Source organism: Odocoileus virginianus, chromosome 1 (genome assembly GCF_023699985.2).
Source record: "Odocoileus virginianus isolate 20LAN1187 ecotype Illinois chromosome 1, Ovbor_1.2, whole genome shotgun sequence".
NCBI lineage: Eukaryota > Metazoa > Chordata > Mammalia > Artiodactyla > Cervidae > Odocoileus > Odocoileus virginianus.
In genome coordinates this window covers 104,331,218-104,357,405 of record NC_069674.1, presented here as the reverse complement: position 1 = coordinate 104,357,405, position 26,188 = coordinate 104,331,218, and the positions used below count along the sequence as shown (strand labels likewise).

At 42.7% G+C, this 26,188-nt stretch overlaps 1 protein-coding gene across 1 annotated transcript in view; it reads right to left on the bottom strand.

Moving 5' to 3' along the window:
• The window catches only part of ABCA13 (ATP binding cassette subfamily A member 13), a 335,379-nt gene that overhangs the window by 83,621 nt on the left and 225,570 nt on the right, over positions 1-26,188 (bottom strand). The window contains exons 49-52 of the mRNA XM_070477641.1: positions 25,128-25,284; positions 21,060-21,313; positions 16,219-16,411; positions 13,399-13,508 (exon numbers count right to left, since the gene is read on the bottom strand). Of these exons, the coding sequence (XP_070333742.1) occupies positions 13,399-13,508; positions 16,219-16,411; positions 21,060-21,313; positions 25,128-25,284 (714 nt within the window). The remainder of the gene's footprint in view (positions 1-13,398; positions 13,509-16,218; positions 16,412-21,059; positions 21,314-25,127; positions 25,285-26,188) is intronic.

Genomic DNA, 26,188 nt, shown 5'->3' with positions numbered 1-26,188 from the left:
CTTAGGAACAAATCTACCTAAAGAAACAAAAGACCTGCATATAGAAAACTATAAAACACTGATGAAAGAAATCAAAGGTGACACAAATAGATGGAGAAATATACCATGTTCATGGATCAAAAGAATCAATACAGTGAAAATGAGTATAATACCCAAAGCAATCTATAGATTCAGTGCAATTCCTATCAAGCTACCGATGGTCTTTTTCAGAAAACTAGAACAAATAATTTCACAATTTGTATGGAAATACAAAAAATCTCGAATAGCCAAAGCAATCTTGAGAAAGAAGACTGGAATTGGAGGAATCAACCTGCCTGACTTCAGACTATACCTACAAAGCTACAATCATTAAGACAGTATGGTATTGGCACTAAGACAGAAACATAAATCAATGGAACAAAATAGAAAGCCCAGAGATAAATCCACACACCTATGGACACCTCATCTTTGACAAAGGAGGCAAGAATATACAATGGAGAAAAGACAATCTCTTTAACAAGTGGTGCTGGGAAAACAGGTCAAACATTTGTAATAGAATGAACTAGAACACTTTCTAACACCATACACAAAAATAAACTCAAAATGGATTAAAAACCTAAACATAAGACCAGAAACTATAAAACTCATAGAGGAAAACACAGGCAAAATACTCTCTGATGTAAATCATAGCAGGATCCTCTAAGACACACCTGCCAGAGTAATGGAAATAAAAGCAAAAATAAACAAATGGGACCTAATGAAACCTAAAAGCTTTTGCACAACAAAGGAAACTATAAGCAAGGTAAACAGACAGCCTTCAGAATGGGAGAAAATAATACCAAATGAAGCAACTGACAAAGAATTAATCTCAAAAATATATAAGCAACTCCTGCAGCTCAATTCCAGAAAAATAAGCAACCCAATCAAAAAATGGGCCAAAGAACTAAACAGACATTTCTCCAAGGAAGACATACAGATAGCTAACAAACACATGAAAAGATGCTCAATATCACTCATTATCAGAGAAATGCAAATCAAAACCACAATGAGGTACCATTACATGCCAGTCAGAATGGCTGCTATCCAAAAGTCTACAAGCAATAAATGCTGGAGAGGGTGTGGAGAAAAGGGAACCCTCTTACACTGTTGGTGGGAATGCAAACTAGTATAACCACCATGGAGAACAGTGTGGAAATTCCTTAAAAAACTGGAAATAGAACTGCCATATGACCCAGCAATCCCACTCCTGGGCATATACATTGAGGAAACCAGATCTGAGACACGTGCACCACAATGTTCATCTCAGCACTGTTTATAACAGCGAGGACATGGAAGCAACCTAGATGCCCATCAGCAGACGAATGGATAAGGAAGCTGTGGTACATATACACTATGGAATATTACTCAGCCATTAAAAAGAATTCATTTGAATCAGTTCTAATGAGATGGATGAAACTGGAGCCCATTATACACAGTGAAGTAAGCCAGAAAGATAAAGACCAATACAGTATACTAACGCATATATATGGAATTTTAAAAGATGGTAACGATAACCCTAAATGCAAAACAGAAAAAGAGACACAGATGTACAGAACAGACTTTTAGACTCTGTGGGAGAAGGCAAGGGTGGGATGTTCAGAGAGAACATCATTGAAACAAGTATACTATCAAGGGTGAAACAGATCACCAGCCCAGGTTGGATGCATGAGATGGGTACTCAGGGCTGGTGCACTGGGAAGACCCAGAGGGATGGGATGGAGAGGGAGGCAGGAGGGGGGATTGGGATGGGGAACACATGTAAATCCATGGCTGATTCATGTCAATGTATGGCAAAAACCACTACAATATTGCAAAGTAATTAGCCTCCAACTAATAAAAAAAAAATATTTTGAACTAAATGAAATAAAAATAATTAAATAAAAGTTAGGAAAAAAGTGGCCAGAATACACAGAACTATACAAAAGAGATATTAATGACTCAGATAACCACAATGGTGTGATCACTCACCTACAGCCAGACATCCTAGAATGCGAAGTCAAGCAGGCTGTAAGATGCGTCACTATGAACAAAGCTAGTGGAGGTGATGGAATTCCAGTTGAGCTACTTCAAATCCTAAAAGATGATGCTGTTAAGGTATGCACTCAATATGCCAGCAAATTTGGAAACCTTAGCAGTGGTCACAGGACTGGAAAAGGTCAGTTTTCATTCCAATCCCAAAAAAAGGCAATGCCAGAGACATGTTCAAACTACTTCACAATTGTACTCATCTCGTCTGAGCGTCTGCCTGCAATGCGAGAGACCTGGGTTCGAGCCCTGGGTCAGGAAGATCCCTGGAGAAGGAAATGGCAACACACTCCAGTATCCTTGCCTGGAGAATCCCATGGATGGAGGAGCCTGGGAGGTTACAGTCCACAGGGTCACAAAGAGTTGGACACAACTGAGCAACTTCACTTTCACACGCTAGCAAAGTAATGCTGAAAATTCTCCAAGCCAGGCTTCAACAGTACATGAATCATGAACTTCCAGATATTCAAGCAGGATTTAGAAGAGGCAGAGGAACAAGAGATCAAATTGCCAACATCTGTTTCTTTTGGATCAAAGAAAAAGCAAGAGAATTCCAGAGAAACATCTACTTCTGCTTCATGGACTATGCTAAAGACTCTGCCTCTGTGGATCACAGCAAGCTGTGGAAAATTCTTCAAGAGATAAGAATACCGGACCACCTTACCTGTCTCCTGAGAAACATGCATGCAGGTCAAGAAGCAACAGTTAGAACTGGACACAGAACAATGGACTGGTTCAAACTGGGAAAGAATTACATCAAGGCTGTATATTGTCACTCTGCTTATTTAAATCACATGCAGAGTACATTATATGAAATGCAGGGCTGGATGAAGCACAAGCTGAAATCAAGATTGCCAGGAGAATAATAATAAACTCAGATATGCAGATGATTATGGCAGAAAGCAAAGAAGAACTAAAGAGCCTCTTGATGAAAGTGAAAGAGGAGAGTGAAAAATCTGGCTTAAAACTCAACATTCAAAAAACCAGGATTATGGCATCTGGTCCCATTACTTCATGGCAAATAGATGGGGAAGCAACAGAAATAGTGACAGACTTTGTTTTGGGGGGCTCCAAAATCACTGCAGATAGTGATCACAGCCATGAAATTAAAAGACACTTGCTTCTTGGAAGAAAAGCTATGACTAACCTAGACAGCATATTAAAGAGCAGAGACATTACTTTGATGACAAAGGTACATATAGTCAAAGCTATGGTTTTTCCACTAGTCATGTATGGATGTGAGAATTGGACCATAAAGAAAGCTGAACACCAAAGAATTGATGCTTTTGAACTGTGGTGTTGGCGAAGACTCTCCAGAGTCCCTTGGACAGCAAGGAAATAAAATCAGTCAATCCTAAAGGAAATCAGTACTGAATATTCGTTGGAAGGACAGATGCTGAAGCTGAAGCTCCAATACTTTGGCGAAGAACTGACTCCTTGGAAAAGACCCTGATGCTGGGAAAGATTGAAGGCAGGAGAAGAAGGGGACGACAGAGGATGAGATGGTTGGATGGCACCAACTCAATGGACGTGAGTTTGAGTAGGCTCTGGGTGTTGGTGATGAACAGGGAGGCCTGGCATGCTGCAGTCCATGGGGTCACAATGAGTCAGACAGGACTGAGTGACTAAGTTTATCTTTTATCTTTTACTTTAATCTCTATCAGTAGGACCAGCAAAAAAAAAAAAAAAAAATGGCACAGCCTCCACAACACTGACGGGATATGACTTATAAACACATTCGGCATGCACCGATCCTTTCCCAAAGCTGCTTTACACCCCCTGAGAAGCCTTCACATCTGAGCTCATTCCAGGAGGGACCAGGTCAGGTCAGCTGGGCTCTGAGTCAGCACCTCAGTCTCCTGTGAGCCTGGTGTCCCAATAATGGGCCCAGATTCCAAATCATCAGTTATTTGCTGACGATATGTCATGAGCATGGATTCAAGTCCTCTGCTCCTCCCGGGAAGTCTGCCTTCTCTCCTCCACTCGAGTGCTGTGAATCTCAGATTCTTTCTCCCTCAAATTAGGATAACAGCCTCCTCTCAAGGTTGCTATAATTATGAGACAAGGTGGAGGAGGCCAAGCCCACAACACAGAGCTGGTCAGCACTTGGACACTGTGCTCAGCTAACAACAGGGTGGGTGGGGTTTGGCCTGCAGTCTTCCACTTAGTGACTGCTGTCATTACACCAGGAGCTCCTAACCTTTAAACCAAATCCTAATAATCACATCATATGCTCACGTTTGGGCTTCTCTAGTGGCTCAGTGGAAAAGAAACCTCCAGGTTTGATTCCTGGATTAGGAAGATACCCTGGAGGAGGACATGGCAACCCACTCCAGTATTCTTGCCTAGAGAATTCCCATGGACAGAGAAGCCCGGCAGGCTACAATTCATGGGGTTGAAAAGAGTCAAACATAGCAACTAAACAGCAGCAATATTCTCAAGTTTGAGGACAAGCAATCACAAAAATTAATAAATTGGAAAACACAACTGTTTCTGATAACATAATTTCAAAGGAGAGGCCAAAGGAGCCCTTATCTAACAAATGAATGAGTTGCTGTGTTTCAATTAGGTAACAGTTAAATTATGAGCTTCCCAGGCAGAAAAGGTATATACCAACTCCCTAAATTGTTAAAAATCCCATTGTGTTCTAATTATCCATTTAATCCCTTGAATACCAATGTACAATTAACACTACAAATAATCAAGGTTAAAAATAAAATTAATGCAAGTGTGACCTAGTTATAATTAAACTAATTACACAGATATGTAGCATAATAAGGGTCTTACAGGCCATTATAAGGATGCAAATTTATTCTTCCTTTCAAGATCAGCTATTTGAATTTCATTTTCCAATTACTTGACAAATGACGGAACGGGATTATTAAGGAGAGACTCAACCTTGCAGGGCTGAAAAAATGAAACTACATACTTCTGTTTCCTTTTGAAACTCTGGTCCTTTGGCCGTACATACTTAGAGACTGAGCGCACTTGCACCTGTTGTTCACATAAGCAGTGATACTGCTCTACTTGTGTCCTCCCTGGTGGCTCCATGGTGAAATATCCACCTGCCACAGCAGGAGACGCGGGCTCGATTCCTGTCAGGAAGATCCCCTGGAGAAGGAGCTGGCAACCCGCTCCAGCATTCTTGCCTGGAGGATCACCACGGACAGAGAAGCCTGGTGGGCTGCAGTCCATGAGGTCACAGAGTCGGACACAGCTCAGCAACTGAGCACACATGCACGTGCACACAGAGAAACTGGAGGGAAAAGGCACCACAGAATCAGCAAAGCACCTTCTACTTGTATGACTGCATAGGAGAATGAGCAACATACCCGCTGAGAGCCTGGGGTGCACAGGGCTTGGTTCCCCTTCAGGGTAATAACTAGGATCTACAGCCCTACCTCCACAGGCCTCACTCACTCACTCAGCTGATCAATTCTTTCTATTCTCTGTTCTTGAACACATTAGTTCCAAATACTGACTTTTTAACCAATTGTCACAGACTCACCGAAGTTTAATACAGCCTCTGTCCACAGTGATTGTAACAGTTAAGAGCCCATACAAATTAACTATAACATAAAACAAAACTTAAAAACAAAACAAACAAGAGCCAACAGATAGCAGAACAATTAGACATACAGTCTTTGGAGTAAGACAGATATGATTTCATGTCTCCAACTGACCTCACAGGAGCCAAGAATGGGAACAGTCCTTGCATGAGGAGTGCACACCAGCTGCTGGACATCAGACCTCTCCGAATCTTTGACATCTAAGAACATCATTCCTAGTACAAGGATAAGGAAACCAGACTGGAGGAATGGGGAGACGAAGGAAAAATGCCATCTTAAGAAGTGAAAGGGATAATGAAGCACAAGTAAATGTCTGATATATTCTAAATCTAGCAGAATAAAATTAGAATAATAAAACCAAATACAGACAAGCAAACAACTCCTAATTTTTTACCTCTCAGAGTGATTGTAATCAACTGATTATCTTGAAAACTGAATAGATAGAAAGGAAAAACAATAGCAAGCATTTAACTGTCCTTTTTTATGTGAAATATACCCCTGGGTACTGAAATAAAACGTAGGAACAGGAACTCCTTATAAAATTATTCCAGTTAGTAAATGAAAACAAAATGATGAGTTAATACATAACTATTTTGCAATCTTCAATGAATTAATGCATTAACCTTAGCATTAGGCATCAAAAAAGGGGGAAAGACTAAATATTATATGCTTCCTGATGAAAAATCAAAAAATGAAAATACTACCGCCTGCTTACTTGTGCCAAAGGACAGACCCAAAGACTGATTATAACTCTGGATCCAGTAGCAACTTGTAAGAAACAGGACAGAGCATCACCTCAGGCCACATCATGTGTACACAATTGTGTGATCCACAGGCAGCTCTCTCTGAGTCCAATGGCCCAGGATCAAGGGCAGATTAGAAAGGAAAGAAAGAAAGGAAGAGGGGACCTGCAGACTGAGGTTCTGAAAACTACTATGAGATCTTCACAAATGAGCAAGTCTAAGCGCTCGTGTCCAGGGCAATCTCAGGTGATAAAGCCACACAGGATCCTCTGCATAGAGGGGATGTGGCTGGTACAGGGCAGGCAGACTGGCTTCTGGGTTACCTGCCAAAGTTCTGGGTTGTGGCTTTTATCTTGGTGAAAAAAGTTTGCCTTGTAATAATATACTAATTTACATTTTAAAAAATATAATTGGAGTTACCTTTGAAGGGGAATAATGACTGGATAGGGATTTAAGGGGAACAGTCCTGTGACTGATGGACTATCAGACCATCTTACCCGCGTCCTGAGAAGCCTGTATACAGGTCAAGGAGCAAAAGTTAGAACCAAACATGGAACAACGGACTGGTTCAAAATTGGGAATGAAGTATGTCAAGGCTGTATATTGTCATATCACTTGTTTGCAGAGTACATCATGGGAAATGCTGGACTGGATGAAGCACAAGCGGGAATCGAGATTTCTGGGAGAAATATCAATAACCTCAGATACGCAGATGACACCACCCTTAGGGCAGAAGGCAAAGAGGAACTAAAGAGCCTCTTGATGAAAGTGAAAGAGAAGAGTGAAAAGCTCAGCATTCCAAAAATGAAAGTCACAGATCTGGTCCCATCAGTTCATGGCAAATAGATGGAGAAACGATGAAAACACTGAGAGACTTTGTTTTCTTGGGCTCCAAAATCACTGCGGATGGTGACTGCAGCCATGAAATTAAAAGATGCTTGCTCCATGGAAGAAAAGCTAAGATAAACCTAGACAGCATTATTAAAAAGCAGAGACATTACTTTGCCAACAAAGATCCATATAGTCAAAGCTATAGTTTTCCTAGTAGTCATATATGGATGTGAGAGTTGGACCATAAAGAAAGCTGAGCACTGAAGAATTTATGCTTTTGAACTGTGGTGTTGGAGAAGACTCTTGAGAGTCCCTTAGACTGCAAGGAGATCAAACCAGTCCATTCTAAAGGAGATCAGTCCTGAATATTCATTGGAAGCTGAAGATCCAATACTTTGGCCAGCTGATGCAAAGAGCCAACTCTTTAGAAAAGACCCTGATGCTGGGAAAGATTGAATGCAGGAGGAGAAGGGGATGACAGAGGAAGAGGTGGTTGAATGGCATCACCAACTCAATGGACATGAGTTTGAGCAAGCTCCGGGAGTTGGTGATGGACAGGGAGGCATGATGTGCTGCAGTACACAGGGTTGCAAAGAGTTGGACATGACTGAGCGACTGAACAAAAGTCCTGAATTGTTTCTTGAGAGAGACACAGATTACAAGAGTATTTCACCTTGTAAAAATTCATCGAAATGTTCTTTTCTATAACTTCAATTAAAAATTTTTAAAGACATTTTAAAAAATATATTAAACCAAGAAACATAAGATTTTGAGATAGTAGAAATATTCTTCTAAGTACATTTTAGAAAGATGAAATCAAAATTATATATATTATGTACAGAGCAATGATGGCAATAATATCACCTATGAAATTTTTAAGGTTAAAATAAAGCTGTACAAAGAAACATGTCTATAGACTTGGTTTGATTATTTAAAGAAAAAGATTTTAAAATTCATTCAAATTATGTTAGAAATAAAACAACAAAACTAAACTGAGAAAAGTAAGATAGAAAGGCTGATAAAAATGACAAAATTTAACCTAGAGATTGTCATAGTGAGTGAAGTCAGACAGAGAAGAAGTGTCATATGACATCCCTTAATGCGGAATCTAGAGAGAAAAGATACAAATGAACTTATCTACAAAACAGGTTCAGAGACTTAGAGAGTGAATTTAGGATTGCGGGGGGGAATGGAGGGAAAGGATAGCTGGGGCGTCTGGGAGCAACGTGTACACACTGCTATGTTTACAATGGATAACCAGCAAGGACCTACTGTATAGCACAAGGAGCCCAGCACGATGCTACGTGCCAGCCTGGCTGGGAGGGGAGTTTGGGGGGAAATCGGTACATATGGATATGTACGGCTGAGTAACTTTGCTCTGCACCTGAAACTACCACAACATTATTAACCAACTATACTCCAATACAAAATAAAAAGCTTAAAAGTAAAGTAAAATTTTAAAAACAAGATTTTTTTAGAAGGTATTAATTAGAAAAACTGGTGTGTGGTTTTCTCGGCTGAAGCAAAACAAAATGGAAGATCTATTTTTTAAATACTGATTTTAAACTTGGGTAAAATAAACTGCTCTGTAACTGTTAAAAAATGACAAAACTGAATAAATTTGGAAACTGAAAAACATTTGAATTACTAGGTAAATTCAATCTTTCATTCTTTTTAAAGTAAAATAGTCATAGTCTGGAAAGTACAAAGATAATTTAATAGAAAAAAAATCACAACTAAACAGGTACAGAGAAAGTAAAAATACAAATATTAAGATGATAATAGTTATAACTCCATGTAGGTACTTAAAATTTTAAATTAAGTAAATAGGTTACAAAACAGAAATAGAGTCACAGATGTAGAAAAAATGTTACCAAACAGGAAGGTGGGAGAAGGATAAATTGGGAAGTTAGGACTGATCTATGCATACTACTATATATAAAACAGCTAGCTAATAAGGACGTACTGTATAGCACAGGGAACCTTATTCAACACTCTGTAACGTGCTCTAAATGGAAACAGTATAAAAAATGATGAATATACATGTAACTGAGTCAACCTGCTGCATACCTGAGACTAGTACTACTCTGTAAATCAACGACACTTCAATAAAAATTTATTTCAATAAATAAATAAATAAATAAATAAAATAAATAAATAAATAGGTTCATTAGAAGAGAGAAATATTTTGCTGTCAAAATAACAAAAAAAAAAAACAGAAGTAACTTAACAGCAGGGCTTCCACGGTGGCTCAGCAGTTAATAAGCTGCCTGCCAGTGCAGGAGACGCAGGTTCCATCCCTGGGGGTTGGGGAGATCCCCTGGAAAAGGAAATGGCAACCCAGTCCAGTATTCTTGCCCGAGAAACCCTACGGACAGAGGAGCCCAGTCCCAGGGGTCGCAGAGTCAGACATGACTGAAGAACTAAACGATAACAAATTAATAGTATGGATTTAATGTCAGACTTTTTTAACAAAACAACTAGTTTTATTACGAATCGTTAAGTTTAAATGATATATGAAATTTAACAAATAAGAAAATATTTATATTCCTGACAAAATAGAGTGTGCTGCAGAAATAAAAGGACAGATTGATAATCAACAATCTTTTATTTGTGACACAAATATGTCACAGGGATGAAATGTTCAGTGTGGAGAATATAGTCAATAATAACATAATAACTTTTCGTGGTGACAGATGGTAACTAGATTACCCTGGCAATATTGCTATAATGTATGGAAACAGCTAATCACTAAGTTGCACACCAGGAACTAGCATAGTGTTATAGGTCCATTATACTTTAGACTGACAAACTCATGGAAAGGGAGATGAGATTTGGGTCACCAGAGGCAGGAATGGGGGGAAAGGGGAATCTGATGCAGGCAGCTAAAAGGTACAAACTTGCAGTAATAAGATAAATAAGTATTAGGGGTATAAATGTACAACAGGATGAATACCATTAGCACCGCTGTATGTTACACGTGACGGTGGTTAAGAGAACACAACTTAAGAGTTCTCATCGCACAGAAAATATAATTTTCTCTCTTTCTTTTATTTTATATCTATATGAGATGATCAATGATCACTAAATTTGTGATAATAACTTCATGATATATGTAAGCCATCCCATGATATATGTACACCATTATGCTGTACTCCTTAAATACACAGGTTTATAAAATGATGCTGTATGTCCATTATATCCCAATAAAGTTGGAAGAAGAAAATGAAGGAAAAAATAAAAAGAAACACTAGTATTAGGTGAGTAAGAGACACTACCATTGAACATTGCTTGGATGGTTTTAGGGAAAGCAAAAAGGAAATAGGAATCAGAAGCATTACTATAGGAGAAATGGAAGATTTTCATGAATTACTAGGATAAATATTGTATTCTGGATGGAATAAAATACTTTTTTAAAGGAATTAGATTTATTTCAATGAATGGAAAATACAGAAGGCTTGCAGAAAAGACCAACATTCACATACCAGTTCAAGTTAATCTATTAATATAAATGCAATATAAAGTCAATTAAAACTCCAGTGAGAATTGTGAAAACAGCTTTACATTTTTTTCTCTACATTGAAAAAAACAACTTATATGCAAAACAGAAATAGATCCACAGACATAAGAAACTAATGGTTACCAAAGGGTAAGGGTGGGAGTGGGGGATAAATTAGGTGTTTGGGATTGACATATATACTACTGTATAGGTGGCTCAGTGGGTAAAGAATCTGCCTGCAATGCAGGAGACACAGGAGACACGGGTTCAGTCCCTGGGTCAGGAAGATCCCCTGGAGAAGGAAATCACAACCTAATCCAGCATTCTTGCCTGGAGAATCCCATGGACAGAGGAGCGTGGTAGGCTACAGTCCACAGGATCACACAGAATCTGACACAGTTAACACTTTCCACTTTCAAGAGATGAATTACCTCCTGATGAAGACAAATTCATAGCAGATCTAAAACAGATGTGCAAGGATTCTATAGAGAAAAGCGCAAAACAAGTCAACGATGCTTTTCAAATGACCTGAATGAATGGCTCTGTACCAGAGTTAAGGACAAAGACAAACTCATCACAGAGATGTAAATCTCTGATTCAAAGTATAAAATAAATTTGACTCCATTTCAATCAAGATTGAAACACTGTGACACTTTTATACAAGTTACCAAAGTGATTCTAAAAATAACAACTAACTCATAAAGTTACCAAAGTAGTCCAGATTATTCTGGAAATGAACACCGGGAAGACAGTCAGGCGGGACCAACTCACCAGCATACATCTGAAGCAGGAGAAGGTGAAGTGAGTCCCAGCCTAGCTGAAAGCTCGGTGCAAAGAAGACACACAAAAGACATGGCTGCGAAAAAGGCCTCAGACAAACCAGAACTCAGATCACGGATCGGAAAAGAACGCAGAGTATATTTCCACTACACCATATGTTCAAACATAAGACTCCATGCAAATGAGAAACATGAATGTAGAAAAGAAGCCTCTGAAAAGAAAACAGCTTTATCATCATTGAAAGAGAATTTTCTAAGACTCAAAAAGGAAGAAATAACAAAGGAAAAAAAGAACAAACTGTCTTATCAAACCTGTGAATGTCTATACACAAATTTTTAAAACAAAGTTAAAATACAAGGAACCACTAACAGGAAATACTTGAAACATACATACAAAGCATGTTGAAGATATTGAATATTGAATATATTGCCAGTTGAATGTATTAAAAACTCTTACCTAATGAGTAAAAAAGACAACCTTATAAAAAAGAACCATAGTCATGATGGCTATTGACAAAAAGAAACCCTAGGCAACAGATAAATGTGGGGAAAGCACTCTGTCAAGTTCATGAGTAATTAAAGAAATGTAAATTAATCTAACAATGAAACTGCCTGCCCACCAGGCTTGTGAAAAATTAAAACTTTTAATAACAATCACTGAAGAGGATTATGAAATGTTCATGGAATAAGTGTAAATGAAGTCTACACAATGATCTTTATAATCGTGTCTGATTTTAAAATATGCTTCTCTCCACAAATTTAATCATCTACACTTGACATACATACACATATGCAGATAACTGATAAAATTAGATACATACACATAGACACCTATGTATGTTTAAACTAAACAAGAAGGAGACATACAAATATTAACACTGGATTTTAGTATTAGAGGAAAAATTTCTGTCCTCCTGGTGCCTGACACATCATAGATGGATGATAACTGTTTGTCAATGCAAAAAAATTAGCTAATTAATGAGTTCACTTCAGTTCAGTTCAGTCGCTCAGTCGGGTCCGACTCTTTGTGACCCCATGAATCGCAGCACGCCAGGCCTCCCTGTCCATCACAAACTCCCGGAGTGTACTCAAACTCATGCCCATTGAGACTATTAATGAGTACTTACGATATTTTTGAAAAGTTTTCCATGACTTTATTTGAACCTATATATAAAAATCTCAAGTAAATTATTTCCAAGTCTATTAAGAGATAACTCTAGGATTCCTGGTAGACAGGCCAAGAAACTGAGCACTTGGTGGCTGTTTATATAACGACCCTCAGAGAACGTAGCACAATGCCTGTCGCTTTCTCTATGTCAGTTCAATGAGAGGTTTCTGAAATCTATTATCAAGTCACAATTAATTCACTCTAGCAGGAAAAGCAGAAAGGTATATGCCGGGACCTATCATACAGCACTGATAATCAGAAGGGCAGGGTCCAGGGAGGGAGTGGGGAACAGCTGCAGGATTACCAGGACACAAATGCATGGCACACAGATGGGGCAGGTGGAAAACTGCTGAACTGCCAGAAAGACAAAGTCTCGGGGCAAGACACATGAAAATCGCCCTGCCCCTTCCAGCCCCTACACGGCAGCGGGCACGTCTGAAGCTCTATCCAATCGACGGCAAAGCAGAAGAACCAGCCCCTGGCTGCTCCCAGCCGTTTGGGTTCCACGGGGCAGAGCAGCCAGCATCACCGCCGGAAGGGGATGGCCCTGGGCGGCTTTCACCACCCTCTGCCCGGAAACATCAAGTCCGTTTCATTCCCTTTTGGAGGCTTTCTTCCCCCTCTTGTGAGCAGTGGTCACTGGAAATAAATTTGGAAGGCAGTGACCTCCTCTGACTTTAGAACACAGGATGGGTGGGGAGGCTGGGGTTCTCTGGACTTGATGATCATCTCTACAGGCAGTAAAGTGATGAAATCTGGACTTTACCCCGAGGGAGTCCTGACGACAGCGTGTCCCGAGCTTGGACGCAGGTCCCCGGTCAGCATTTTGAAAGTGGTGGTTTTCCCAGCTCCGTTCACCCCGAGAAGCCCAAAGCACTGAAGGCAGAAAAAAAATAGACCATAAAGTCAAAATCGTATTAGAAACAGCACTTGCTTTCAGCCAACTCTGTGCTACTTTTGGTTTGTATTATTTGAAACCTTTTACAATCATAAAATAAGTGTATAAAGCACTTTACAGCTCACACAGTACTTCTGAAATCACTGTGACATTTGAGCGGTATAATTTCAGCATTAATTCACTGACAATATATTCACGTCTGTCTGGAAAATGAAAGAGGATGACAAGTAAGTGCAATTACCACAAATTATGCTGAATCCTGTCTGATAAGACAGGGGCCCACATCGCAGGTTCCTGTGTCCCTCTGGTTAGCACAGTATTTTTTAGGAGTCACGGCATCACAATCATGAATATCCCAATGCCTCCTTCCCTGTCTCTGAATCTGTCTCTGTCCTCTGATGACAGCCTAACCCTGACAACTGGTGAAGAAGACCCTCTGTTTGCATATTATCACACTCAGCGTCAGGTCGCGTTTTCCTGCTTCACTCTGCCTTGCACTCTGTGGAACGCGGCGCTGCTGTACTTCGCAGCCCAGCCTCTGCCTTGAACCTGGGCTGTGCTTAGCTGGAGGTGCTGTGGTGGGGGCTGAGACTCTGACCTTAGTGACAGCCTCCCAGGACACCTGCTTCCCAATGTCTGCGCACTGCTGGCTTCCTGGCTCCCTGAATCCTGGGATTCCTGCAGCTGAGCCCACTTAATTAGCACAGAGCCCTACTCTGTAGCTCTGGGTGCCGCCTGCTTCAACACCTATGCTTTCCCCACCTTACCTGGGTCTCTTCTACCCTCTGAAACACGGGGCCATCCTGCTGCAGATTTGTGCTGTCCCCTGTCACTCATGACAGCCAGACCACACCTGAGCTGCTGTCCCAGGTACAACACCATCAGCTAATTAGAGCACAATCTACCCTCCAGGCTGAGGCTGAAGTTTATCTGAGCCCTCCTTTCTCACACTCCTGCCTCCTGACTCCGCCCATTCCTGCCTCCCTGCTCTCAGGCTCCACTCCCGCCATGGGGCCGCCCTCTCTAGACTTACAGCTCTGAGGCCACTCACTTCACTCTGTGCCGTTCAACCTTGATCTGCTGTTACATCACACTGGGTACTGTTTATGGCCTGCCATCACCTGCCCAATTATTCATTCCTGGAGGGACAGGGACACATCACAGCCATCTCAGTGTTTTCCATAGGCTTTTGTACAATTCTTTACATCTAAGTCACTAAACTCAGATGCTCAAAAAAAAAGCCTAGTGAATAGAATCCCAAGATGAATGCATCCTGCACTATTCCAGATACCTGAAGCATTTCTCTTAGAATATTTTTCAAGTTTTTTTTTTTTTCTTACTCCTTAAATCTATCACGGAGAAGGAGCTGTTGGTTAGTCGTTCAGTCATGTCTCTTTTGCGACTCCATGGGCTGTAGCCCACCAGGCTCCTCTGTTCATGGGATTTCCCAGGCAAGAATACTGGAGTGGGCCATTTCCTCCTCCAGAGGATCTTCCTCCTCCAGGGGACCATTCCCAGCCCAGGTACTGAACCTGGATCTCTTGTGTTGGCAGGCAGGTTCTTTACACAGAGCAACTATGGACACCATGGAGAAGTAATAACAAAATGGAAGCTTTTTCTTTTTTTAAGCGAGAGTAAAAAAAATAGTTCCATAAGACGGCAAAAATCACAATGCTAGTCTTAGAGTTGAGCAGCAAACACAAGACTTGCAAAAAACAGTTGCTTAACATCTGTCCCATCTGACCACACACCTTGGTGCAGGGTGCCATGTCCCTGGATAGACAGATCCATCATCACTCAGCTCCTCTCTACCACAGATCCACTCACAGCAGAGCCTGGATGCCAATCAGATACCCATATAACCTACTTTGAATTCCTCAGAAGTTTGGAACAACATGAATGCAAGACACTCTCATTTATTTTTAACAGTTAATTAAAAGTAATCACTTCCAGAACTGACTTCCCTTTATGCATTAAGCACGCATCAGGAACAATTTACATGGCTTATGTCAGTTCAGAAAAAACACTTCTACTGGAATTAATGCCATGCTCAAGAAAAAAAACTCTAAGCTAGCTGTGGTGTGTGAGTGCTTTTACTTTTTCAGAATAACATTTTACTAGATGGCTTAATTGGCCACTTAAAGAGTATTGAAGTTCAAACAGGAGTTGGAAGTGTTTTCCTTAATTAATCAGATTTATAAAATATTTGCACTCAGTGGAGATTCACTCTATAACCCAAACAATAATGAAAACTCCTGGGTCACTTGGACTTCCCTGGTAGCTCCCCAGTAAAGAACCTGCTGGCCAAGCAGGAGCTGCAAGTTCAATCCCTGGGTTGGGAAGATCCCCTAAAGAAGGGAATGTCTACCCACTGCAGTATTCTTTCCTGAAGAATCCCATGGACACGGGAGCCTGGTGGGCTACAGTCCATGGGTTAGCAACCAAACAACAACCTTGATCACTTCAATTTTTAAAATTATGAAAGAGAATAAACCCCATCAATCAATCAATCAGCAGAGTTTTCACTAGGGAAAGTCAACTGAGTCTCTATACAGATCCAGGAGAGGTCCCTAAAATGTGCAGATGCTTTTGGCTGTGACGTCAGATATTCGGAGAGTAACATGAGCAGACCCGCAATGAGACTGATGCCTGTCTGCAGCAGAAACGGCACAGACAGACGTCTCTTACCTCTCCCCTGTGCACGCCCAAGCTGATATCTTGCACAGCGCTCGTGCTCTTGAAGAAGCCCCTGTAACTCTTACTGAGGTTGCACAGCACAAGAGTGTCGCCGTTGGTTCTGCCTTTCAGCACCCTCACTTGCTCTTTTTCAACATCTATGTCCTTAGAAGACGTGACTGTGCCTTGAATGGCAGAGTGGCCCCTGGGAGGACAGTTCAGAGTTAATTCACACCTGGGAAATGGGCCAGAAGAATCGAGGGGGAAAGAAAGGTCAGAGATCATCCAAACGGTGACATGAATGGACACCAAACTGAAAACACTTGCTGATTTTATGAACAATAAAGTCACACCAGACTTTTGTGCTAGAGGACAAATAATTTATCACAAAGTTGTAAGAAATCAACTTGTCTGCCCACTTTGAGCAAGTGAAGTCAAGAGTTAAAGCTCAGTTGTGTATGACTCTGAGACCCCATGGACTATGGCCCACCAGACTCCTCAGTCCACGGAATTCTCCAGGCAGCAGTACTGGGGTAGGTTGCCAGTTCTTTCTCCAGGGGGTCTTTTCAACCCAGGGACTGATCCCGGGTCTCCTGCATTAACAGGTGGATTATTTACTATCTGAGGCCCCAGGGAAGCCCTTGAGCAAACAAGCCCTTTAGGAAACTAGATTACACATGAAAGTTCCCAAGTGCCACCGTTCCACAGCACGTGCTGGGCTGTGCGAAAGAACGCGCAGGAAGCACTCGAAAGGCACCTGTCAGACAAGCACAAAGCTAACTCTCACCTCTGATTTATTGCCCCTAGATCTGAGCTAGCTCACTTTCTAATCTTTATGATTTTCTTTGCTGGTGCATTTTGCCTTTTGAGTAAATCTCAATTTCTGCAAACTGTAATAAACCAATATTTTAGTAACTAAATGAGTACAGATCACTGAGATAGTGTTGTACCCACATCAATTTCCTGGTTTTATCAATGTAATATTGTAGTGTACTGTGTTATTATATTATCACAGTATTGTTGGGAAAAGCTGGGTGAAGGGGACATAGAATTTCTCTGGACTAATTTTGCTATTTCTTATGAGTCTTAAGCTATTTTAAAATTTAAAAAGTATTAAAAATACAATAAAATATCTACAGCTAGACCCCAGTACCCCAAGCCTCTTTCCCTATATTATTTTTTCCATGCCTGATATCACCACTGGACAAACATATAATTTTCTCAACACACAACACAGATGATAAGAAAATACAGCTACATAGGCAGGCGTATGTGTTACATGATAGATTTTATATAGTGTTCAAAAGCATAAGAAATGAATCCGTCTATAGCGTGGAACAGGAAAGCCTAGCGTGCGGCAGTCCAAGGGGCTGCAAAAACATGACTTAGGGACTGAATGACAAATAGAGGGACTGACTGACAGCGGGCTCTGAGGGGGCTTCAGGTGCTGCTGACTGGGAGAAGGTAACACAGCTGTGTTCAATTTACGAAGAGTCACTGAATTTGACACTTTCTTTTGGACTGTCAGGCGCCCTTCCCCAGGTGAGGGTGCGTCCTGTGGCCCTTCAGCCTCGTCTGGTCGTCCCGAGGCTGTCTCTCACTCCACCAGGACACACATTCACCTTATCCCTTCCTGTCTCCAAGACCCATCAGAGGTTCTGACCATCCCCTCATCAGCATCACCCGGCAGCTCTGCGCCTGCTGCCTGTTCTCATGCCGGAGCGTCTGCTCTCAGGGCGCGGTGGATCTGGTGGGTGGGGGGCTCTGAGTGAGGGCACTGCTCACTGGCCTCCTCCTCACAACACAACATGCAGTTCATGCCCCTGTATGCAGAAACGAGCTGCCTGCCCATCTTCCAACTGACAATCATGGAAAACAGCATCTGTGTCAAGAGAAAGGTGCCTGGCGGGCATCCATGCAGCGGGTCCTTGCAGGGATTTAGTGCTGCTGATAGCAGAAGGGAGACACTGCCTGGGGCCATGTGGCTTCTCAGACCCAGCAGGCAACTGGGACATAGAGAGCAGAAACTGGCTCAGATCAGAGAGACAACAGGGACCGCCCACCCCCACCCCGACCGAAGCCCACCCAACCTGACTCGTGTGTGGCTGGAGCTCAGGTTCTGATGTGGTCCTGGGTCTGAGCAGACAACACAGGCTGACAGAGGGACTGCAAGCTATAAGCAGGTGCTGGGTGGGGAAGGGCAGTGGGGAACCGGCCCCAAGCTCAGGCAGGAGACAGTCCACTTAGGAGGGGACGCAGGAACTGTCTGTCCAGATGCAGAGGGTAGGGTGTTCCTATTCTTTCCAGGAATTCACTACAACAGTGTAAAATATTTCCTGCACAAGGAATTCATAGAGTCAGGTAGAGGAGAGTAACATACAAACATGTTAAAACAACACTGATGGCCCTGACAGTAAATGCAAGCTGTAACAGAAACATTGGGAGGACATCATGCCAGGCCGGAGAGGCAGGAGGACCTACAGGGAGGGTCCTGGAGATGAGGAAGGCAGTCCTGGCAAAGGACCAGCCCAGATTGGAGATGGGGGCCAATGTCACAGGTGGAGACAGAAGGGACATCACATGGAGCATCTCTGAGCATGAGCTGCCAGACTTGAAGGGCCTGGCTGAGAACCTTGGACTTAGCTTCCAGGCAATGATTAGTGACCTGGTTAGATCTGGATTTTAAAAACATATTAATTTGGTCAGATCACTGTCATTCATAATGGAGTGACAGGTAACTAATGTCTAAATTACATTTAATTTCTGGCTTCTATAACTTTCACAATGACAAAGAACAACAAATATTGACTATTTACTGCAGACAACAAGGACATTATTCTAATATTTGGTTCCACTCCAAAATCACTGCAGATGGTGACCACAGCCATGAAATTAAAAGATGCTTGCTCCTTAGAAGAAAAGCTATGGCCAACCTAGACAGCATATTAAAAAGCAGAGACATTACTTTGCCAACAAAGTCCGTCTAGTCAAAGCTATGGCTTTTCCAGTAGTCATGTATGGATGTGAGAGTTTGACTGTAAAGAAAGCGGAGTGCCAAAGAATTGATGCTTTTGAACTGTGGTGTTGGAGCAGACTCTTGAGAGTCCCTTGGACTGCAAGGAGATCCAACCGGTCAATCCTAAAGGAAATCCGTCCTAAATATTCATTGGAAGGACTGATGCTGAAGCTGAAACTCCAATACTTTGGCCACCTGATGCGAATAACTGACTCATCTGAAAATTCCCTGATGCTGAGAAAGATTGAAGGCAGTGTGAGAAGGGGACGACAGAGGATGAGATGGTTGGATGGCATCAAATGACTTGATGGACATGAGTTTGAGCAAGCTCTGGGAGTTGGTGATAGACAGGGAAGCCTGGCGTGCTGCAGTCCATGAGGTTCCACATAAAGGTAACACCCAAAGTCTTTACAGAAAAATCTTTTGATGCTGCAGGAGGACTGAATACCCTGAAATCTGCTGAAAGGGGTTCTACAAAATAGGTTTTAAAATAGATTAAACTATGCCTCCATATGCCAAATACAGGACCAATTACATTTGAAAGGCACTCAGAATTCTATTTCAAACTCTGCCAGTATTGGACATCTACAGATTCCAGAGGGACTGTGGCCAATTCAAGAGAGGTTTGTGATGGGTATTCAAATGGTTCTCCATTTTAGCAGATTCTAAAGGAAGTATGTGGATGAAATGACTGAGAGAGGGGAAATTCTATAAGGAAATCATCATGGAGTGTTAATACTAGGTCTATAATATTTAACAGTTTCTCCTGTTATATGGTCCTAATTAGTACTTTCTCCATAAAGGATCACTTTCTTAGAGCAAGTCCACAGATTCAGGCCACAAGGATTACAGAGGGAGAGACACGCCATTGTGGGCCCTACATAAGAAAGTACATTACTTGTTTGATATTTAAAATGTGCTATCTGTCAATATTTCACACGTCCTTGCAAAACCACTTGTGATCCTATTGAGAATATAGAGATGTGGGTATAAGAATATATTTGTGTGGACATGGGCACACACAAACTCACGTGAACAGCACACATCATATACACATATACCCCTTGGGCTACTGACTTTCATTCTCACCTAACAAAGGGGAGGAAATTATCAGCATCACTAATGAATAATACTAATTAAATAAAATGTTTTCAGTGCTAATAACAAGAGGATCTGGCAAAGGGCAAGTGGTTATCACACTGATTTTCTATACACACCTGCTTTTAGGAGTTGATGCTAAATGCCACAAAATGATATTATGTTATGAAAGTGAAAGTGGTAGTCGCTAAGTCATGTCCAACTCTTTGAGACCCCATGGACAGTAGCCCACCAGGCTCCTCTGTCCATGGGATTTCCCAGGCAAGAATACTGGAGCAGGTTGCCATTTCTTTCTCCAGAGGATCTTCCTAACCCTGGGATCAAATCAGGGTTTCCTGCATTGCGGGCAGATTCTCGACCATCTGAGCCACCAGGCAAGTTCAGAGTATGTTATGGGATCAACTGAATTCACCCTAGGTGCTACAATCAGAGTAAGAGGAAAACTGAGCAATTTTAAAAAGGAAAATTCATTAAGGTGACTAAAGAATTGGGTCGATTATCTCACAGGTTGACACCTTTTCTTTTGACATTCCCCTTCCTAATGTCAGTAACTCACCAATGAAAAGAAAAAAAAAACAAACAAAAAACAAAGCAAACAAAAACTGTCAAATTCCTAACTATGAGATGTGGGTATGACACTGTTCAGAACGTTTCTTGTCCCACAACCTCCAGGATGGATTTGCTGCTCCGTCTTTATTCGGACACTAGTTGCGTCAAGGACGAGCCTTGTAGGACGTACCTGGGTTGCAGCCAGAGGTCTCTGTGCAGCAGCATCCTCAGGAGGAGAAAGACCGAGCCTTGTGCAGCCAACTGCACGAAGATCCAGCCCAGGAAGTTCATCTCAAATGGGCTCACATAGGAATCGATGCCCAAGTTATGGGTCAGGTCGTACCTGATCTGATTGTAACAGAGCTCTATCAGCCCCTGACCCAGGCAGAACTGAGGGAAAATAGTGAAGACCCACTTGAGGACGTCATAGATGTTCTGTAAGTTCTGTGCAGTGAAAGAAAGAGAAATCAAAGTGAGAGCTCTTCATAAAGAAGACATACAAAACCATCCATTATCTATCTCACAACTAATACCATCCAGTGTTCCCTTAGTGTAAACTCACGGCTGTTCACAATGAGTTGTCTCTACTAGTGTGGTTCAAGGACAATAGAAAACCCAAAAACAGGCTTTTAGGCCAACACTAAAAGTCAAACAACCCAATCAAAAAATGGGCAGAAGACCTAAAGAGACATTTCTCCAAAGAAGACATACAGATAGTCAATAGGCATAAAAAGATGTTCATCGTTCCTAAGTATTAGAGAAATGCCAACCAAGACCACACTGGGACACCACCTCACACCAGCCAGGATGACCATCATCAAGAAGCCGACAAACACCGGAGAGGGTGTGGAGGAAAAGGAGCCCTCTCCACTGCTCGGTGGGAATGTAAACTGGTGCGGCCACTACGGAGAAGAGTATGAAGATTCCCGAAAAAGCTAAAGACAGAGCCACCATGTGACCCAGCAACCCCACTCCTGGGCACGTGTCCAGTGAAAATCTAGTTGGAAGACATACATGCACCCCTGTGTTCACAGCCAAGACATGGAAACACCATGGAAACACCGTCAACGTCCATCAACAGATGAGCAGATAAGGACGGTGCGGTGCATATACAAAATGGACCACCACTCAGTCATAAAAAGGAGTGACATCATGCCATCTGTAGCAACTCGGATGCAACCAGAGGTTATCACACTAAGTGAAGCAGGTCAGCAAAAGACAGATGACATGTGGCGTTACTCATGTGTGGAATCTAAACCATGACACAAACCAGCTTATCCATGAAACAGAAACAGGCTCACAGACACAGAGGACAGATCTGTAGTTGCCAAGAGGTGGGGGGGGGGGGGGGGGTGGAGAGAGAGCTTGGGATTAGCAGCTGCAAACTACTACTATATAAAGAATGAATAAACAGCCAGGTCCTACACTATGGTACAGGGAGCACATTCAGTATCCTGTGATCAACCACAATGGAAAAGGAAATGAAGAAGAACGTACATACGCATATGACTGAGTCACTGTGCTTCTGCACAGTAGTAATTAACACAGCACTGCGATTCAACTGTACTTCAACAAAAAAGAAGCTAAAAACTAAAAGTAATAAAGCAAAAAAAAAAGACTTCTGGGGGCATGTATTGTTACAACACAGTTTATTGTCTTTTGCATGCAGACATGAGAAAAACATGAAAGGCTCATTTAATGATCCTTTGGTTCCTGTCTTGACCAACTACCACTATTTACAGATTTCCACCAGTCCTAAAGGGGCTTATTATCCCACTTTTCATAAAACTATTTCCCTGGATCAAATAATATATGACTTCAAAGGGTTCCATTTTAATAAGATAGAAACAGGAGACTATTACAACTTTTAACTCAGGATCTGACAGTTCAGGGAATAATTAATTAATGGTGAGGATTCAGACCTGACTGTAAGAAATTCACACACTGGTATCTATTCCCACGTGAACAAAGCTATTTGCAACTCATAACACCAAGTTGGTAAATAACCCACGCATGTTGAGTGTAGCCACACAAATTCACAGAACAGCAATTTATAAGTGTCTGATTCACAATATGTAGAGATTGATCAAGTAAAGAAATAAATTACTGAAACTATGAGTTTTTTCCAAAAGCCAAAACTACTGAGTGGGCACACCACAACTAGAGAGCCCATGCACCACAGTGAAGATCCACAGGACAAACCAAGATCTCACATGCCACAACTAAGACCCAATGCAGCCAAGTAAGTAAACATTAAAAAAAAAGCTATGATTTTTTTCACCTACCTGCATCCCCCACCCCTCAAAAGAGAGCCTCCACAGTGGGAGAGACTGATGCTCCACAGCCCGAATTAGAGCTCCAAATGCCTTTGCTGTGCATATCTGCTTATAAACTGCGACTTGGTCAAAAGTAAAATGCTCACGTTAACAGTACTGTTTGTCTACATAGTGGTTAATACCAGCTATACTGGTCTTTGACACTGGTCTGAAAATCTAGTCCCCTTTCTCGTCTTATGTCATGATTTCATAGGAATATGTTACCTCTTGAGCTTACAAAGGAATATCTGAAAATCACCCATTTATGATGTTGATCTTTTTAAGCAGAACATATCAAAATAAAGAGCAAAGGAAAAGAAAGACCTCAGCAACAGCAACAAAATGCCTTTTTTTAATCTCTTAACAATTGAGTTTGACTCATTTTTTTGCAAGCAACTTACTGCCTGCAGATTTCTCTCCAAGTGAACAGAGCTGTTTACAACAGGAGGCAACAAAGCATCCCACTGACCTCAGTCTCAGGATCTCAAGACTCTGGGTGGGTTTGCTCTGTGGGTCCAGAAGCCCCTTCCTCCACCTCTTCTGTCTGTGACCCGTCCCCAGGGCAGGGACTGTCTACCACAAATCTGCCTCTCTTACCTTTAGTTCATGACTGAGATCCATGGTATATCAGAGTTCTGATGGGGACAAGGAAGCTCTGTTCTGCCTCCACTAACTTCAACACTCTCTCGAGTGAAAGCCAATGAATCGTTCTGCTAGTTTGCTATTCAAAGTCTAGACACACTAATACAGATGAGTGTCAATAACAGATCTAAAAAAAATCACCAGAATAGACTGTTTCTTTCATTGGATCCAAAATGCATGTTTACAGAGCTCGCTGCTTCTGTACAAACTTGAGGAAAAGAACACAGGCTGATGCTGGAGAATCAATCATGTCCCAGTGAGTCCGGGCACAGGAAGGGAGCTTAGCCTCCAATTTGCCGGACACTGACCAGTGGCCCATCCTCTGGACTGGGCCTCTCTGGGGCTGTTTTCTCAGCCTCTGAGTGGATCCAACACCAGGACTAGTGAGAACGGGGCCCACACAGACAGTGGGGCATCAGGAGAGAATGGTGTGGCCAGAGCCAAGAAGGGAAAGTGTAGAAAGACAGGGCAGAGGAGGCTGCAGACTCTGAAGTCCATCCCCACAGGCAGCCCAGGGGAGGCTGAGAAAGACAGAAGATGAGTTACTGTGGACAAGACCCCAGCAGGCCTCGCAAGGAGGATCCTGGCCCGACAAGAGTTGGCGGGTGCTGGGGTGTGGGGGGCGGTTAGCACTACTGGGTTCCGTTGGACCCCGATGCCTGCTGGAATGACAGCCCCAGAGTGGCCCTCCAGATACAGACAGCCTGATAGAAGGGGTTCCCTGAGAGAGGCACCTCCTCACCAGGATAAATGTTCCTGGGCCAGGAGTCCAGTCTTGGGGAAGCCTTCTGCTCCAAAACTCTGAGAGCAGCAAATCTAAATCTTTCCCAGGGCTCCGAAAGGAGAGGGCAAAATCACCCGGAAAATTCAAACCCCCTGTGGCCTGAGAGTGTGGTCTGTGCTGTGGCACATCCCAGGCCGGAGCATTTGAGCCCAGAGACAGGAACGTCTGAGCCCTCTTCCCGCAAGGCCCAGACAGGACACACTTCACACAAACAGCCACCCTTCCAACCATCTGCAAACAGGGACACGGCCGTGAACGCACTGCCCCGTCTGCCCTTCACCCGTGAAGCGGGAGCACAAACAGCTCATCTTCTGCCCGTGGCTGCCAGCCTGGGTCTGCTGCGTATCAAGACACAGATGTTTCTGCTAAGTAGAGTCCCTGTCTCTCTCTCTGGAGGTAAAGACTGTGGATAGCAGCACATCTGCAGTGAAGCCAGGTTGGAAAAGGAATGGGCTCAGTGTGAGTCAACCCTCTGTCCCTCCCCTTGCCCCGGGAGGCCGTGCAGAGGGTCACAGACCTGAGCCTTGGAGACGATGGCCAGCAGCCTCGGCATGACCGTCATCAGCATGGTACAGAGGCCAAAGATGAAGTTCAAGGAGATGTAGGAGATGAAAGCAACATCCGAGCTGGAGAAGACCCTCGAGACGAGATACATCCAGGGGAGAGTGGCATACCTGAAAAGTAAAGCAAAAAGTTGCGCTCCTCGTCCTGCAATTCCCCTTTCTCTAGAGGCCGAGTCACAGACAAGATGCTGTTGGCGGGCTAGTCTTCCTCCCTCAATGAACAGAAGCACACTTGAGTTAGTAAAGCTGGCAGTATTTTCTAAAGACAAAACACATTTGCCATAATACAGTGGGCAGAGCCTGGGTCAGGTCAAACCCGGGCCTGGGCATGCAGCTCCATGAGCCAAAGAAAGGCCCACACCTCCCACCCCACGGGGCAAGCTTGGCCTTGCTCCTCGCTCACAGCTTCTCAGCAAAGAGGCATGACACCTGTTTGTTCGAGTGAGAATCAAACCTATCATAAGTGGAAAACTATACAAAAAGAGAAGCGCAGATGAAAATGGAAATCTCCGGGCTGCCCTCGTGGGCTCCATACCTTACGCCTCCAGCGTGTGCTCTGACCGCCCCACGGCTACAGCCTTATAGGCGGGACCATGGCCCCATTTCATCATGGCACTGACAAGCCTCAGATACCTGACTGAGGACCCACAGCTGGAAAGGAGGAGGCGCTGGAAGTGGGAGTCATTTCTGCGTGACCCTGAAGCTGGGCGGTGAACAGCGAATCCTAGAAGAAGCCCCTACAGGTTTCAGATGGCCTCATACTGTAAGAAAACACCCACAATGCTCCTCAAAGGAAAACACCTCTTCGTCTTTCTTTCTCCAGAGCACAGAGCCAGGGTTTATTCATGGTTGACCCCCTCAGCTTCCTCCTGCGACCTCCCTGCCCCACTTACCCCACCAAGCAAAGGAAGCTGGTACGTCAATGTGTATGCCAGCAGAGAAGTCACTGACTTAAAAAAAATTTTATTAATATTTTTTAACTTTTTATTTTATATTGGAGTAGAGCTGATTAATA